Source organism: Schistocerca serialis, chromosome 7 (genome assembly GCF_023864345.2).
Source record: "Schistocerca serialis cubense isolate TAMUIC-IGC-003099 chromosome 7, iqSchSeri2.2, whole genome shotgun sequence".
Lineage (NCBI taxonomy): Eukaryota > Metazoa > Arthropoda > Insecta > Orthoptera > Acrididae > Schistocerca > Schistocerca serialis.
In genome coordinates this window covers 182,809,007-182,826,307 of record NC_064644.1, presented here as the reverse complement: position 1 = coordinate 182,826,307, position 17,301 = coordinate 182,809,007, and the positions used below count along the sequence as shown (strand labels likewise).

General features: G+C 42.4%; 1 protein-coding gene across 1 annotated transcript in view; it reads left to right on the top strand.

Moving 5' to 3' along the window:
• Positions 1-17,301, top strand: part of LOC126412310 (mRNA-capping enzyme) — an 86,946-nt gene that overhangs the window by 12,263 nt on the left and 57,382 nt on the right. The window contains exon 4 of the mRNA XM_050081831.1: positions 2,943-3,046. Within this exon, the coding sequence (XP_049937788.1) occupies positions 2,943-3,046 (104 nt within the window). The remainder of the gene's footprint in view (positions 1-2,942; positions 3,047-17,301) is intronic.

Genomic DNA, 17,301 nt, shown 5'->3' with positions numbered 1-17,301 from the left:
GCTGGTAAACAGTCATTAGCGTGTAGCACATCATGTTCGGTGGCATGTCCAGCAATTGGGTGGTCCACCTGTCTCTTGGCCATAGTGTGGCACTGGACATTCATGCAGTCAGCCAGCTTGTTAGTTGTCATGCCCATATAGAATGTGCCACAGTGGTCGCAGCTAAGTTGATAAATCACATGGCAGCTTTCAGAGGTGGCCCTGCCTTTGATGGGTAGGAAATGCCAGTGACAGGACTGGATTAGGTGGTGGTAGGAAGATGTGGAACAGGTGTTTCTAGCTCTGTTGCAAGCGATATGGCCCACGAGGCAAGGTGTTGGGGGCAGGGATGGAATAGGGATGGACAAGGATATTGTGAAGATTGGGTGGATGGCGGCATACCAATGTGGGATAAGTGAGGACAATAGTTCTAATTTTAGGACATGATGATAGGTATTTGAAAACCTGGTGGAAAATGTGATTCAGTTGCTCCAGTGGTTAGCAGTACTAAATCAGCAGAAGAGTGCTCCTTTGTGGCCGGACATTGGATATGTTCAGGATGGTAAGTGGCTGGTGAGACAGAACATAGGAGGTCTCCCACCCCACCCCTGCTCCCTGCTGTCAATCCCATGCCTCTTCCTTAACCCCCCCCCCCCCCCCCCCAAAAAGGACAAGATTCATCTCATGTTATTGTTATGTGAATTTTCCGCTTCTGACGAAGGACTTTGTCTGAAAGCTGAAATGTTTGTAGCGGTCTTTTTAATTGTGCTTATTTGAGGCTCAGTGCCTCGTGTATGTGGCGAGTAGCAACCAGTCCTTTCCATAATGCTGTTATTCCACTGGACGATATTTAATTTTTGTCTGTTTCTCTTCCAACCCACAGGCTAGTGCCATTTGCCTTAAGTACTATTCTCTGTTGTATTAAATTTCTCTTTGTTCATCCTTTTCTTTCTTATGTTTCATTGTCACACTCTTTGACATCTGAGTATCCTGCATCAATGGTCTCATCCGTGCACAGTGCAGGGTTATGTGTCTGCACTGATTGTAGTTGCAGGGTCTCATTCCCACATTCTTTCTGCCAATATAATTATCCTGGGATTTTCAAATTGATCACTCTACCTTCCTCATCTTCACATATTTTCGCCGGTTTTCCTGTATTTTTGTGTACCATATATTCTTTGTTAACTCCATACCTAACAGTTCCCTCCCCTTTTTCCCTAGTTTAAGCACACACCTTACTGACTTTACCTAGTCAAATGGCACATGATGACTCTCTCTTTACACATATTCACCCAGCAACCTGCACCCCTCTCCATTATCATCTTTCTATTTATTGTTTCATTTTTACCTTGTCCCATTTTCAAGTAAATTTATTTCATTTTTGTTTTTCACTAGTGGCTCTACTTACTTGCATTTCATCTTTGGCCGCCATACTTCATCCATTTTGTCCATTTGGTGATCTCCCCACATATTTTTACACATCTTGTATTCCCCAATAAGGATTCTTGCTGCTTCCATCTGCACCAGTAGTAGTGCAGGAAAGTTTCTGTATCCCTAGCCAGAACCCAGTCCACATACTGTTCCTGCCTTGTCGCCTAGCTCCTCCCAAATCAAATGACCCATGTTTACCTGCAAAACCATGTAAATCAGGCCCAAACCTCCTAGAATTAACTCCTCTCCACATGTAACATTCTCCTGCTCTGCAATCCTAAATTCCAGCATCCCTTCTCTGATACTGAAAACCCCTGCTCTCCAGGAACTAGATCAGCTTGAACCACACTACTTCAAAAAACTGTCCAAGCTGTTCACCTTTGACTACCACTACAAGAGCCTCTATCAAACCTCCACCATATCACCTCATAGCTGCCAAACTGTGCCTGTCATGAACTTATCCTACAAAAGCCTCAGTCCTACAGAAGTATCAGTCCTTTCCAAAGGCATTATCTTCTGCCCCAAACTTAAAATCAAATATGCTATGCTTGTTAAAGACTTTCTCTCCTTCTCCTAATCCCTAAGTGGAAACACTTTTTCTCCTCTAACCCTACCAGTCAGGTGCAATCCAAAACCGATATTGATCACAACCTAATTCAGTTTCTCTTCCATCCAACTGTGAATCAGCCCCACTACCCTCCAACCCATGTACACCTGTTAATTTTCCTCACCTGGTTCAGATTTGTTGATGCCATCTTCATGATGTGGTCTGAGGGTAATGACACACTATCCACATCCAGAATCCCAGCACTCCCCCTCCCACAACAGCATTCCACTACTTACCTGACCCACTTGGTAACCTATCTTGCCTCTACCACCACCCCCACCCCCCTCCCCACCCGGTCCCATCCCGTCCCACCAACCGCTGGTTCTCAGTGCTGCACCATCCAGCCCAATTCTGTTTGTTCTTACCACATGCCTGCACATGCTCCTACAGGCAGCACTAGAACCCTTCCCCATCTCTAACTGCCTGTCCCTCCACCCCCACCTCCCAATGCCTCCCTCCACCCCCACCCTCCTCCTCCTCCACCACCTCCACCTACCCCCTACCCATTCCAGCTAGATTGCTGCTCATGTCAGATGCATTTGTGTGAAGTCTGAGCACCCAGTAGCAGTGGTTTGTGTGCGTGTGTGTGTGTGTGTGTGTGTGTGTGTGTGTGTGTGTGTGTAGGGTACGGGGAGGGGCATGTGCATATGCATGAGAGAGAGAGAGAGAGAGAGAGAGTGTGTTTTTGCTGTGTGAATGTGGTGTTTTCTCTTCGTTTTCTCCACTTCTGAAGGAAGACTTTGTCTGAAAGCTGAAATATTTCTAGCATTCTTTTTCATTGTAACTCAATGTCTCCTCTATGTGGTGAGTAGCTATCTATCTGTTCCGTGTTGTTGTTATTGCCCCTATCAGTATTTTCTACAAATTATGTTTTTTAATTTCATGTTTACTTTGTATATCAATATTTATAATGTTTTTTTCACAGACCTCCAGGAATTTATAAGCATGATTACCTTTTGGAACTTTTCAAAAGATTTGAAGATATTGCAGACACGCCAGCCCCACCAGAACTTCCTGACTGGTGCAGAGGTATTGTTTGCTGCATTATATGTAATATACTTTTGTGCTTATCATACTACTTTTAATGGCTGCTCCAGTGTTATTTAATATATAGATGTTAAAAAAACTCATTGTCACGTTGTAGCTTCTTATACAGGATGGACAAAATAAAACTGTCCAAGAGGATAAGCCATAAGACTAATATGGGTTTTTAGGTCGGTAGTTTAGAATTTAAGTTCCAGACAACAGTGAAGTTATTAGAGACGCAGCACAAGTTCGGATTGTGAAAGGATGGGGAAGGAAATTGGCCTTGCCTTTATCAAAGAAACTCTGGCATTTATCTGTAATGGCTTGAATAAATCGTGAAGATCATAAATCTGAATGGCCGGACAGGGATGTGAATTGCCACCCTCCCAAATGCACCATCTTGCTTGGTCGATGTGGGTTTGATTCTTACAATGAGCTGCTGCTTCTTTCTATCCAGTATTTAGGCCGGGTGGCCTGTTACAGTCTCGTTCCATCTCCTTGCAGGTCTTCCTACATCTCTTCTGTATTTTGATTGTCGTTTGAAGTTTTTTCTGGGGAATCCAGCCAGTCTTTGTCTGTGGTACACGATCTTTCCAAGATGTTCTGTAGTTCAGTACTGTGTTGAAATTTGGTTTCTCTTTTCCTGCTCATAGTGTGTAGCTAGCTGTCCTCAGGAATCACAGCTCGGCACTCATTAGCCTCCATCTGTCATCACTATGGACTGCCCAAGCTTCACTGCCATACAAGAGGGTAGGGTTAGCCGTGTTGTTTTATAGTTTGAATCTGGTGTGTCAGTGAACAAGAGATGGTGGGAAAATGCTATTTGTTAGCCCTGTGACTTTTATGAAGTTTGTGTGGACAGGCAGCCATGTACACCTGTTCTCCATGATCCACCAGTGACAGATTTGCAGCTTCACATTAAATTCCTTTCCGCTCATCTTGAGCTGACTCTTGGGATTGGCGATCCCACTTTCTAATAATATTGTATGATTAAAGGGCTTCCCACCATGTGGCTTTCTTCCCTCCATCTGTCACAGTGGGAGTTTACCATCCTCTTCTGTCATTGTATCAGGCATACCAGGTTGACCCATGGTTTGTTATTCTGTAATGAGCCCCACCCCTCTCTTATAGATGAAGGGCCCCTCTTCTGGTGATCCATATTTTGCTGGACTGCCCCTGCCTTCAGGGCTTTCACACTAAATATGCTCTCCCAATCTCCTTGTCACAAGTGTCACCAGACAACCAGCACATGGCTACATCCATCCTGAGTTTTCTTCATGAAAGTGGTTTGTCATTCCAGGTGAGAGTACCTGAATTTCCCCCCAGAGTGGGAGCCCCTTGGTTATTGTGTGCATTGCTTTGAGATACCTTTGGCCTTGCCTCCACGCCAGCCAGGTCTCTCCCCCCCCCCCCCCCCCCCTTCCCAGTATTGTTTTGTTTGGTCTTTTGTGCTGTTTTGTTTCCCCTTTTCTCGTGTCTTCTTCCGCTGGTGTTGTCCCCATTGTGTCCCTCGATCTTGTGTCGTGAATTGAATGGGGTGGTGAGAGCGCCAGCACCTTGTCGTGCATAGAATTTCTGCCCATCTTGGATCGCGAGACCAATGACCTCACCGTTTGGTGTGTCCCCCCCCCCCCCCCCCAATATACCATTCCGTGAAAAATCTGTGACTTTATGTTGCACATCGTTTTCTGTAATGTAAGTGTAGTTGTCACCTCGGTATTTAAATAATGATACTTGTTTGAGGGTTGTGTTCTCTACTGAAATTTTATTTCTCTTGGGAACTTTCCCAGTGAAGGCCATAACTTTGGTTTCATTAAGGGAGCTCTCCATGTTGTCCATTTTTGCTGTTATGTCCAGGTTATACTCTTATCTCTGTAGATCATCCTGGGATCTTCAAAAAATATCTGCTCTTCTGCAGACAGACAATAATAAACATCATGGTCTTTATGAACTCCAGAGCGTATTTGTAACAGTCTATACTCAGTAAGTACATACAGAGCGTATTTGTAACAGTCTATACCCAGTAAGTACATACAATCAGTTAGATCAGTTCCAGTAAAATGGAAAAAAATATCATAAGGTTTTTGATTGAACATAGTTTGTTACTTCAGTTTTTGAAAGATTTCATACAGTACCTAGGTACTTTTTAATTCAGTGACTTCATCTTACCTGCTGGCACCAGCAAGTTGCACAAGCATCTGTAATTCATATGGATATTAATATTCCTGACAGGACAATAATAACTGCTTACTAGGTCCCAAAACAATAACAAGTGGAGTAATACTAATGGATATGTAGCCCCCCTGGTTAGCCATGCGGTCTAACACACGCCTTTCCGAATGGGGAAGGAGTGCCTGGTCCCCGGCACAAATCCGCCAGGCAGACTTGCGCTGAGGTCCAGTGAGCTGGCCAGTCCGTGGATGGTTTTTATGCGGTTTTCCATCTGCCTCAGTGAATGCAGGCTGGTTCCCCTTATTCTGCCTCGGCTACACTATGTTGGCAATTTCTGCACAAACAAAGTTCTCCACGTACACATACCCCACCATTACTCTACCACGCAAAAATAGGGTTTGCACTCGTCTGGTGTGAGACGACACCTTCCAGTGTCTCCAGGTCTCTTCCACATATATGTATGACAAATTTGTCATGATAGGTTAAATAAAAGTTTGATTTGTACATAACACATTTATGAAAACACATTGGCTAGTATCAGACTATACAAACACATTGTCCTCATGGTCACCAACAGCAGAATACCTGTTCCTTGCTCTCAGAGCCCCCTTTCCCTGACAACATATCCACCAGTTGCAGAGGGTGCCTTTACTACACTGTTTCAACTTAAAATATACTTTTGACCGCATATATAGCTACACTGCACAAAAGAATTACAGGGCCACCTTTTTGAAACCACGTTATTTTCTGCCATTGCAACGTAGAAGTTCGCAACTTAGCTCGAAGGTGTCCACAACCTTCCTCTGTAATGGTGCAAGAGCGCAGCACCCTGCAATGTCACACTCAGGCTCACTCCAAACAGCATTGTGTCAACTTTCGTAAAAAAAAAAAAAAAAAAGAAAAGAAAGAAAGAAAGAAAAGGCCGGTGCTCAGAAGTTCACGTAAGGTGTAACATTGTTGAATGATGTCACATTGGCACCAAATTTCACCATAACTCTGCCCAGTGGCACCGTAGACATGTCACCGAATGGGAAGATAATCACACCTCTCTTTTTCTTCCCCCCATCCACTAACGCCACCCCTACCCCCACCCCCGTACCTCATCTTAGTCCTCCTCTTGACACCTCCCCAATGGAGGTCAGAATTGTGATGTGCAGCACTGGTATCACCCGTTTTCCTTATGGTGGCCGAGGAAGTATTTCAGACACACCGCCACTCAGGATCGACACAAAAAGGAGTCAGGAGGTGGTGGCGTAAAGGGAGTCAGTGAAACCACCTCTACCATTGGGGCATTTATTTGCATACATTTTAGAGTCGAAAATGACTGTTTGCAGTGTGGTGGGTAACAGTATGATGTTCTTGACAACCTTTGACACTGCTGGCATTCCCCCAATGATTAACACTTATCTAAAGTTATTGTGGGGTTGCATCCCCATTGATCATGATTAACCCCCTTTGGAGTGCAGTTCAACCACAATTTTTGTTGTGATTTACAGGGTGGAACCACTAGGGACTATTCAAAACCACTCAGTGAAAAAACTGTCATTTTCGGCTGCAAAATGTATGTAGATGAATGCCACAAGGGTAGGGGTGGTTTCATTGATGCCTTTTATGCCATCTGCTGAGGTGTTTTCGTGTTGATTCTGAGTGGCTTTGTGTCTGAAATGTTTTCCTCAGCCTCACATAAGAAAACAGAGCAGTTTCAATGGTAGGTGGTGGGAGGGGAGGGGGGGGCATGATTCTGATATCTATTGTCATTGCAGAGGTGTCAAGGGAAGGGGCGAGATGGAAGTGTGAGGACATTCCCATCATGCGACATGTCCACAGTGCTGTTGGGCAGAATTGCGGTGAAATTTGGTGCCAGTGACATCATTAACTCATGTTGCACCTCACATGAACTTCTGAACTCTGGTCTGTTTTTCACTTGTATCAACACCTTTCTCTCTGTAATATTACATAGGATTTTTGTTGGCACCATTGAGCCCAATTTCAGACTTGTGCATTGCAGTGAGGGAAAATAGAACAGTTTGAAAAAAAGTAACCCTGTAACTCTTTTGTCAGTGCATTTATTATATTCAAGTGGAGGCTGTGACTCATTGTCAAAATACCCAAAATTTTGATATGAATAACATAGGGTGATTTTTTTATTATTATTTTAATAGCTGCTGTCTGTAATATAAGTAGTGTTGAAACAATAGACAAAACAAAACTTTTCAGTGGTGTTCAGAGATAAGCAATTAACAGTTGTAGTTTATGGCCTTAATTAAGTATGTTGTCCAACAAAGCTAACATTTAAAGACTCTTGTCCATGAAAATGGCACCTAAAATCAGTTTTAATAAAGAAGTGTAAATGATTCCTATGAAATACCAAATAAATTATATTTTTCTTGTAAATTTGAATTTACTTATATAACCTTAGTGTTAGTCTCCAAAACAATTATAACAGGAATACGAATTCCATCCCATAAATCTAAATAAGGAAAGTTCTGGTTAAAACAACAATAAAAAATAACAGTTCTTTAGAGGAACGCACATTCAAGTCATAAAGTACTCATCACACAGAGATTCATATGAAATTCACTCATAATTTTCCTACAAGCCCTTAACCACACTAATTATGTTGTTCAGTTCTTGGATGCACTGCCATAACATATTGTAATCTGCTGCCTTGTTACATAGCAACAGGAATGAATTTCCTCTGCAATCTCCACTGCAGGTCAGCTTCGGTTTTCTGGATGTAAAAATTAGCCCATATTATCATCTGGTCTACTACTCACTCGTTATATCATATGTTACATTCACTCTTGGATAAAATTAAAAACATCCAGCCAAGTACAGTTGAACTGTTGTAACAAAAAAATATTAAAAACTGTACAAACATCATAAGAAAACTAAATACATAAAACGAAATGCTCAATTCAGTGCCTTAGTTCAGCATGTGGTCACCAGAAAGATGCAAGTGGTGATATATCTAATGTATTCAGTTTATATGCTGACCAGCAACAAAAAGAAATATATGTAATATCGGGGCATATATGTTTGTAGGCATATATAGTGTGCATGCCTAATTTTTTTAAATTATTATTATTATTATTATTATTATTATTATTAATGCAGAAACAACCAGTCGCTAGCTAGCCATTGACAAATGAACCTGTGTCAATGGTAGTCATCGGATTTTTCCGTTGTGGACAAAAGGACAGAAAAATTTGAATAATGTTACTGCATCAAATTTTGCTTTAAGCTTGGTGATTCTCAATTTGAAACAACCTTCAAGGTTTGACCACTTCAAAGATGACCATTCATTAGTGAAGACTGAAGCACATTCAGGTAGGCCCTCAACATGCACAAATGAGGTTCGTATTAATCACATAAGGATTCTGCTGATGCAGGATAGACGAATCATGATCAGAGAACTGGCAGACAAGGTTAAAATTAGTCTTGGGTCCATTCAGTCCATTTTAACAGAACATTTGGACTTCAAGAGGATGTCAGCAAAAATGTGAGGCAGGTTCACAGCAAGCTGGAAGTCATGCTGACCATCTTTTGTTATTCCAGTTATGTGATCCATTGTGAGTACACCCCAAAAGGTAATGTATGGAGTACTACCAAGGGGTTCTGTGTCACCATCATGAAGGAATGAGACACAAATGGCCAGATTTGTGGATAGCAGGCAGCCGGCACCTCACCACAATCACCACCTCATCATTCTCAATTAATTCAGAGTTTTTTCCCAAAGACAACGTGACTGTGGTTTGTCAGCCTCTCTATTCCCCTGACCTAGCACCAAGTGACTATTGGCTTTTCCCTAAACTGAAAAAGGCTCTGAAAGGGACCAGATCTTAGAACAGGGAAGGCATTGTGCAGACTTTGATGAAGCAGCTGTGCTCCATATCAAAACATTCTTTCCAGCTATGCTTCCAGCAGTGGCAGCAGCGTTGGAAGAAACGTGTAGGAGGAGACTACCTTGAAGATGTCTAGTGTCAAACAATTGTATCTGAATAAAGATTGATTTTATAAATAAAAGTTGTTTACTTTTTGAACAGCCATTGTAATTTAACTTTATCCATTTGATATGGCAGCAAAGAAAATTTACATGTACATGGTTGGCACAGATAGTAGTGCGCCCCGCCCTGCACTCCCCTTGCCTGCCCCCCCCCCCCTCCCCCTCCCCCCACCTCTCAGCATTCACCACAAAGAAACTTTTTTTTTTACTCTCACTTTCCATTAATTGACATATCTTTTACATAACTACCATATGAATGAACAATTTCCCTAAAAATTATGAAATCATTGGATACTACAATAAACATTCCTAAATGGAGAAAAAATATCAAATCAGACAAACTCATACAAATATTAAACCACTGTTAATCACCATTCATTCATATTCTATCCACATAGGGACTTCACCACACACTAAAAAAATTACATGACTTTCTATAATTCAAAATAAAACATGGCCTCAGTGTAAAATTTAATCTCTTTTTTTACCTCCTTGTTATGTCTTCCTTTCCTTTTTGCAGCTCTTTTCTCTATTAACAATTCATAGTGAATTTCTTAAAAGGATACATGTATAAGCAACTGGCTGTATGTTTGTTGTTCTACATTACATGTCCAGTGGCTCTATTGCCATTTCAACTTCACGTAATTGTTTGTGTCTCCTTCCACAACTTGTTTTCATAGCAATTGCCTGGAAAACTTCATTGCATTGGCTTTCCAATGATTCAAAAGTATTTGCTGCACAGACAGGCAAATTCTTTCTAGTCCCTCTGATTATAATCAATGTAAATCTGACTATCCCATACTTTGGTACTGTCTCCTTCTTCCAACCTCTTCATCACTTTATAAAAATCACCCATTTCCATCAACCTTATCAGTAACAGTGTCCGACGTTACACCTCCATCAATTAAGCAACACCAACAGCGTGGCTTCCACGATACAACCCATCCTAGATATTAATCTACTTCATTCCACAGTGTCATTTACTTCTTTCTCAGCTGTTGTTTCAGATTTTACTACTAGAAAGACTTCTCTCTCATCAGCATTTTCTACATTACCACAAAAATCAGCTATTTATTTTTGTGTATCACTACCAACCCCTCCATCAGTTCCTCCATTGCTATTCACCCCACCATTAAGACACACAAAATCATCAGTAACATCAACACAAAAATCAGCATCACACAAGAAATATTTTAACTAGTGACAAAATTTTGATAACACAAAAAGGCACATTACACCATGATACATTGACTCTCTCACATTCAGTGAAATTTGTTAGCTGCTGCAGATATTCATGTTAACCTTGCACGAACATGGAATGTTCAAGGCCTGACTTATTGCCTATCCTGTCAGTTTCACCCCTTACCTTACTATTCAGTCACATGCATTGACTTGAGTTATTTTCTATCGACTTTAGCTTGGTTTCAGCTTCAGTTACTCCCTTATGCAAAATGTATCCCATTGAGTGAATGCTTTTCTTAACTTCAGCTCCTTGATCTTTTACAATCTTATTTCATCTAGTTGGGCATTTGTTTTTGCTAGAACTTGCAGCATTAAATTTACAGGATCCACTTTCATTTCAGAGCTATTAGGTCAACCTACATTGATCTCATTGCCTCCAGACTCGCCATCAGTAGTGACCCAGTTACTACAAATACTATCTGAATTATCAATTTTTGTACAGTTTGTGAACTCGCTACATCTTAAAACCACTGTGCTACACAGATTAATTCACTTTTTATCATTTTCATGTATCTTTTGGAGCCTCGTTGCTTTCCACAAGATGTATGGAGCTGTTTCGTTGTTCTGCCAGTGCTGTTGATGGTGCTGCATGGTTAGTGCTGCTGCTCAGTGTTTTTCCCACTTCCTGGCACAGGCTTCTGCTGCTGCTTGTGGCACTAAGTGGTCTCCGTCAGCAAGTAGACACACAGTGCACCTGTGGGAGAAGACGGCAGAAACGATAAATTGCAACAGCACTAGTTGGAAGAATCCAATGAGCGAAAAGAAGACCGTTGTTATTTAATGTCGGACAAAATCGGATTCCATATCTCACTTAGAGGTAAACCTTTATTCCTGTTAACAATATTACTTGATAATCTAATTTCAATGGATTCTTTAAGAACACATTCCGAATAGCGAGGAGCAGGAGTGATCAATTGTGTCTTGTCATACATCATCCTGTGTCCTTCGTTAAGGCAATGTTCCGCCACTGCTGACTTCTCAGGCTGGAACAAGCGAGTGTGCCAATGATGTTCCACACACTGGTCCTGAATAGTTTTACCAATATACTTCTTTCCATGGTGACACGGAATTCCATAAACCCCGGGCGTCCTCAAGCCCAAATCATCTTTAACTGAGCCAAGTCGGGCTCTCGTCTTGGCCACTGGCATAAAAACACTTTTAATATCATATTTTCTTAAAATTCTTGAAATTAATCGTTTCTGCCGCCTTCTACCACCAGCGCGCTGTGTGTCTACTTGCCGCCAGGAGGCGCTGCCCATCATCTCGCGCACACACAGTGCTGTGCTCTGTCCGTGGCGTACAAAGGCTTCCGCCGTTGTGGCTGGAATTCAGTTTCCGGCGAGGTAGTGCACGAGCATTAACTCGCCTGAAGATGGCGGCCAGCTGGTGCGCCGAAATATTGTGTCTGTACTACGACACGATCCGGCTGCAAACCCGTGAAGAATATCAGAAGTTCTAGTATAATCAGCGTAAAGATGACGTGATGAGTTGCAGACAGGTCCAATGAAAAGACTGTGACACATTATAGCTTTCAGCCAAAGTCATCATCAGCAAAGAAAACACACACACACACACACACACACACACACACACACACACACACACACACATATTCACTCATGTTCACACAGGCAAGCACACGTCATACACACATGACTGCTACAACCAGCAGCTCTGACCAGAATACGTCAGTAATATGAAAAGTAATGTGGGTAAGGGGTAGCAGGGTATTGGTGGGGAGGGGGGAAGAGTGCAGCACTATCTGGTGGGGCATGCATGGACTAGATCACAGACTGGCGAAACTGCCAGGCGCAGCATCATGAGGTAGGATGTGGGGTAAAAAAATGGGGAGAGCAGAGAAGGAGAAAGGATGGGCAGTGCACAGTGAGGCTCGGGGACATGAAAAGGAAGGAGGTGATTGAACAGAGAGGGCAAAAACAGTTGGGTGGAGGGTGTGCTGCAAGTAGATTGCTGTAGGTGATATTACAACCTGGAGTTCCTATTGTTTGATATTGTAGCAGAGTTGTTTAAGTAGTAAGTACAGTTAAATATCTTGATACTTCTCATGATAGATTGAATATAAGTTCAATTTGTACAGAACACTTAACACAAAGGCAAGAGCCACAGTATACGAACAGGTTGCCTTATGGCTGCCAATGAAAGAATACCTGCTCTTTGCTCTCAGAGGCCCCTCCCATACCCTGTGCCTGACATTACATCTGCTAGTACCGACGATACATTCACTACACCATTTCAGCTTAAATTAAGTCTTTCATCACATATGAACCTATTTAGTACACTTAAGTGGAGGCAGTGACTCATACTGTCTCAACACCCCCAAAAGGAAAAGACGAAAAAAAAAAATTTAAGTAACTTGAGCTGTGAAATGTCTGCTTAACTGCCAGAACTGCACTTTTCGCCCGTAATGAGTTTCCTTTCTGGCTGGATGCCAGTTGGCTGGCTAATGTTGTGAGTTGACTCTATCTGAGTAGGTGGCAGTCACCTGGTTTCAAGATGGGTGGCACTGCTATTTCTGATGTTGTGCGAGTGTATTAGTGTGTGTGTCCTGTGTCTGATGGTGGCCTGAATTTTGGTACTATCTTATGTACTTAGGTTGGTTGAACAATCACTTGACATTACTGTGTCCACCCCTTTAATACAGAGAGCTTCACAGTGCATAAAAAGATCCCCCCAGGAACAAGATCTACAGAAAGCTAGCAAATAGTAAATGTAGAGCCAGACCTAGTGTATTAAGAACAGCTTCCCAAGCACTTTGCACTGATTAGTGGAGACAGGGATCCGTCTGCCTGTTTGCTGTCATGCCACAGCCTATGTTGGCAGTTGGACAGATATGCACATATAACCATGTGATCGCAGATAAAGAAATGGCCCACAATCACAGCACCATTATCAGTTGTGCATGTGATGCTCAGCAGCTGGCGCCTCTGGCTGGTGTCTGGGGCTTAACAACAAGACAACCTGCAATACACGGGTGTAGTGCTAGCAATTGTACTGGCCAGGAGATATGGCTGGGTACAACAATATACTTCATTGTTGCTAGGTATTTGACAACAAAAGTAGACTGTTTCCTGTGCTGTGTAGTTCTATTCAGTTGCATAGTCATCATTTGCCTCTGGAGTTCCACAAGGAAACTTAGAGTAAAGTGTAGGAGCTGGGATGTGTTTTTGCCCTACACCAGCTCCATGGGGAGCTATGAGGGCTTCTTTCTATGCACTGTGCATTCTCAGCAGCAATATTAGAAGAGTGTCAACCTGAGTGTCTGTCATATGGCTCATTATAGCAGCCTTCCAGAAATGGTACGGGTGCTCCACAATGCCATTTGTGGTTCTATGCTATGGTGAAATTCTCAAGTGTATCCTGTACAGCTGGGTCACTGCACATAATATTTCTGTCTTCCACTGTTGGCCCTGGTCAGAAGCCTCTTGCTGGGGACATCCAAAATCTGAAATCCAGTTGCAGATGAATTCATGCACCACATTCTTGGCAGTTTGCTTTTCCAAGTGTATCTGTCAATCATTATGAGACTCTACTGGTACAAGTTGCGATAGAACCGACTAAACAGTTTTAAGAAGCAATAAAAAGTAAATATGTATGTATAGAGTGAAAACGTTTTTATTTTCTAAATTAGTACAATATACCAATTTACATACATTTAGTTTTTAAAATAATGTCCTTGAGATGTCGGCCATTAGCATCAATACATTGTTGTAGACGATCCCTGAAGTTTTGAGCAGCTCTTGCACACACATCGCAGGGTATGGCATTCACTTCGTCAATAATCCACTCTTTTAACTCTGGTAGGGTGTAAGGGTGGCTTTTGAAAACCTTTTCCTTCAGATATCTCCAAAGAAAGTAGTCACAAATGCTCAAATCCGGTGACCGCACAAGCTGCACGACATCAACCCTCAAAGAGGCGAGGTGTCCTGGAAACATTTCTCTTAAAACATTAAGTGAAATTCGAGCTGTGTGAGCAGTAGCTCCATCCTGTTGGAAACACAAGTCCCTTAGTCCATGTTCTTCAACAATCTCGTCCATTCTGGGTTGCAGAAAATTTTGCAACATTGAAACATAACGTGTGGAATTCACTGTCACAGTCACTCCTTCCTCCCCAAAAAAGTAAGGGCCTGCCATGCCAAATTGTGATATGGCACACCACACTGTCACTTTAGGAGAATGCTGTGGTCTTTCGTGAATAATTCGGGGGTTATTTTCAGCCCAGTAGCGAAAGTTTTGCTTATTCACGCACCCACAAAGATGAAAATGTGCCTCGTCACTACTGAAGAAAGCTGAATTCGGAGGGATCTGAGCAAGCATTTGCTCACACAGATTTTGATGGTTGGCGTAGTCTGCTGGGCGTAATTCTTGAGCAATCATTATTTTGAAAGGATGGAACTTCAAATAGCATTCCAGAATCCTTCTCAAACTGTGGTCTGAAATCCCCAATGCAACAGCATGTCGTCCAGCAGAATGTTGTGGTGATAGTTGAACTGTTGTTCTCACCCGCTGCACATTTTATTAGTGTGCTACCAGTTTCCTCCAACTGCCAAACCCAGGACCGAATTGTGTTTGCATTAGGAATAGCATTGTTGCATGGAATGTTGAACAGTCACCGAAAAGCTCACTGTGTAGCGATCACAGATCTGTTGTTTTCATAGTAAGCATGACCAGCAAAACCACGATGTGGACCAGTGCAGACCATGTTGGCTACTGAAGTGGGGGTCAAATACTGAACAAAGGCAGACCACATGCAACTGCTTACCCCTACTACAGCCCCAGATGTAATCAATAGAAACTGCTTAGTCGGTTCTGCTGCACCCTGTAGTTACATGTGACTGGGAGTAGTCTGATCGGTTCCAGGTAGATGTGTGAGAATCATGCATCTGGGATGTAAAAATTTACTAGTGGAGCTGGTGTGTGCTGTATTACTTTGCACTTTTTGTGGGGAACACATGTCTCACTCCATGTACAGCAGTCCTTCTGTATACAGGCCACACAAAATGCTGTAGTACTAGCACCCTCATAGTGCGAATTCCCTGATGGCTCAGTCCGAAGTTAGGAAGTCGAAAACCCATCACCATAATAGGATAGGCACATACGACCGCTGTCAGCCTGCTAACTCATCACAGTATACCAGCTCCTCTGTGCCTGACATGGCGTGTGATACAAGAGCAGGGCTGTCTTGCCTTAGCCAATGAGGGTACAGAACACATTGTACTAACACTTATGGGAAAATTCTGAAATCTGTAAAAATTCTATACCCTCTCACAACAGTGTGAGATCACATGTCCGAGAAAATCGTTAGTGGAATGACAGCGATCAGTTGCACGAGGAGGGTTGCTCGCATGAAGCTTGTCTGGCAGGTTTCAAAAGCTGCCTGTAGTTCATCAGTCCAGGTGACATACATTATTTGTACACTTTGGGACCAATGAGGGCAGCATGGAATGGTGCCTAGGCCTCGGCAGCTTCTGCTAAAATAAATAAATAATAAAAAAAAAACAGCAGTGAAAGTTTATCATCTTCAGGTACCAAAGCACTACTTCATGCACTGTTTTGAGAGTCAAATAAATTGAAAGTTCAATGAGGCACTCAGTTAGTGAATACATATCAGTTGCAGAAACCCAAAATCCCAGGAACATTATTTCGCTGCAACCAATGATGCATTTAGCCTGATTAATGTGGATTCTGCAGTTGTAAAACCTTCTGAAACTCTGTGTAGACACTGTTCTTGTTGTTCTGAGGGTGATGATTCCACTTTCACATCTTATACACATGTGAATCCAAAGTCCAGTCCCCACAAAACTTCATCGATAAAGTGCTGAAAACTGTTGCCGTGTTCCATAAGCCATAGTCAGTCACTGAATCAATTCTGAGCCAGTAGACAAAACATCTTGCTAGCATTTTCATGAGGGTTACACTCCAGTGGCCACATTGGAGAAGCAGCCGAATCCAGGACCACAGGACCAGCAAGATGATAATGCGGACTTCGTCCGAATTCGTACTAAGGAGGAATCTTCCATCAACCACCACCAGCCAATTACAGAGGAAAAGATTGCGGAGCAGACCTGACTCCTTAATGGGCAGCCATTCAGGCCAAGCTTGTACAAAACGAGACACCTATCAGAGATCTTACCATGTAGCTTTCTCTATGGACTTTGCTGTGGCTGGGAGTCTATCCAACACCTGCTGCACATAATCATCAATCTGGAAAAACAGAACTTCCATTTTGTCGAATTCTAGGTCAAGACCAATGGGTAAGTGCAGCAGCGCATGATAGTTGGCGTAATGAGTATTGGGACAATAATTAATCTCATACTGAGAGGCACGCAGAAATAAAGCCCACTGCTGTAATCTTTGTGCAGTACTGTCAAGAAGTTCAGAAAGGGTGTCTAAAAGTGCAACAAATGGTTTATGGGAGGTGATGAGATGAATTTGTTCCCATAAAGGAAAATGTGGAACCTGTGTACCACATAGATGTACACTAACACTTTCTTTTCTATTTGTGAATATTTGCATTGATCTGCTGTCAGCATACTTGAGGCATCTGACAGAGGTTTTTCGGATTGATCAGCTTCCCTGTGAGGCAAAACTACCCCAGGTGTGTACCGGGATACTTCTACGACAAGAACCAGTTTTTTACCTAGTGTAAAGATACTGAGACTTGAGGAAGACAAGACAACAACTTGATGTGGGTGTATGCCTTGTCACAGTTCACCAACCATACAAAAGGAGCAAGTTGTTTGATGAATGACTGACATCCATAGCATTGGGGATAAATTATGAATAATAACTGTCTTTCGCAAAATGCATAGAGTTCTTT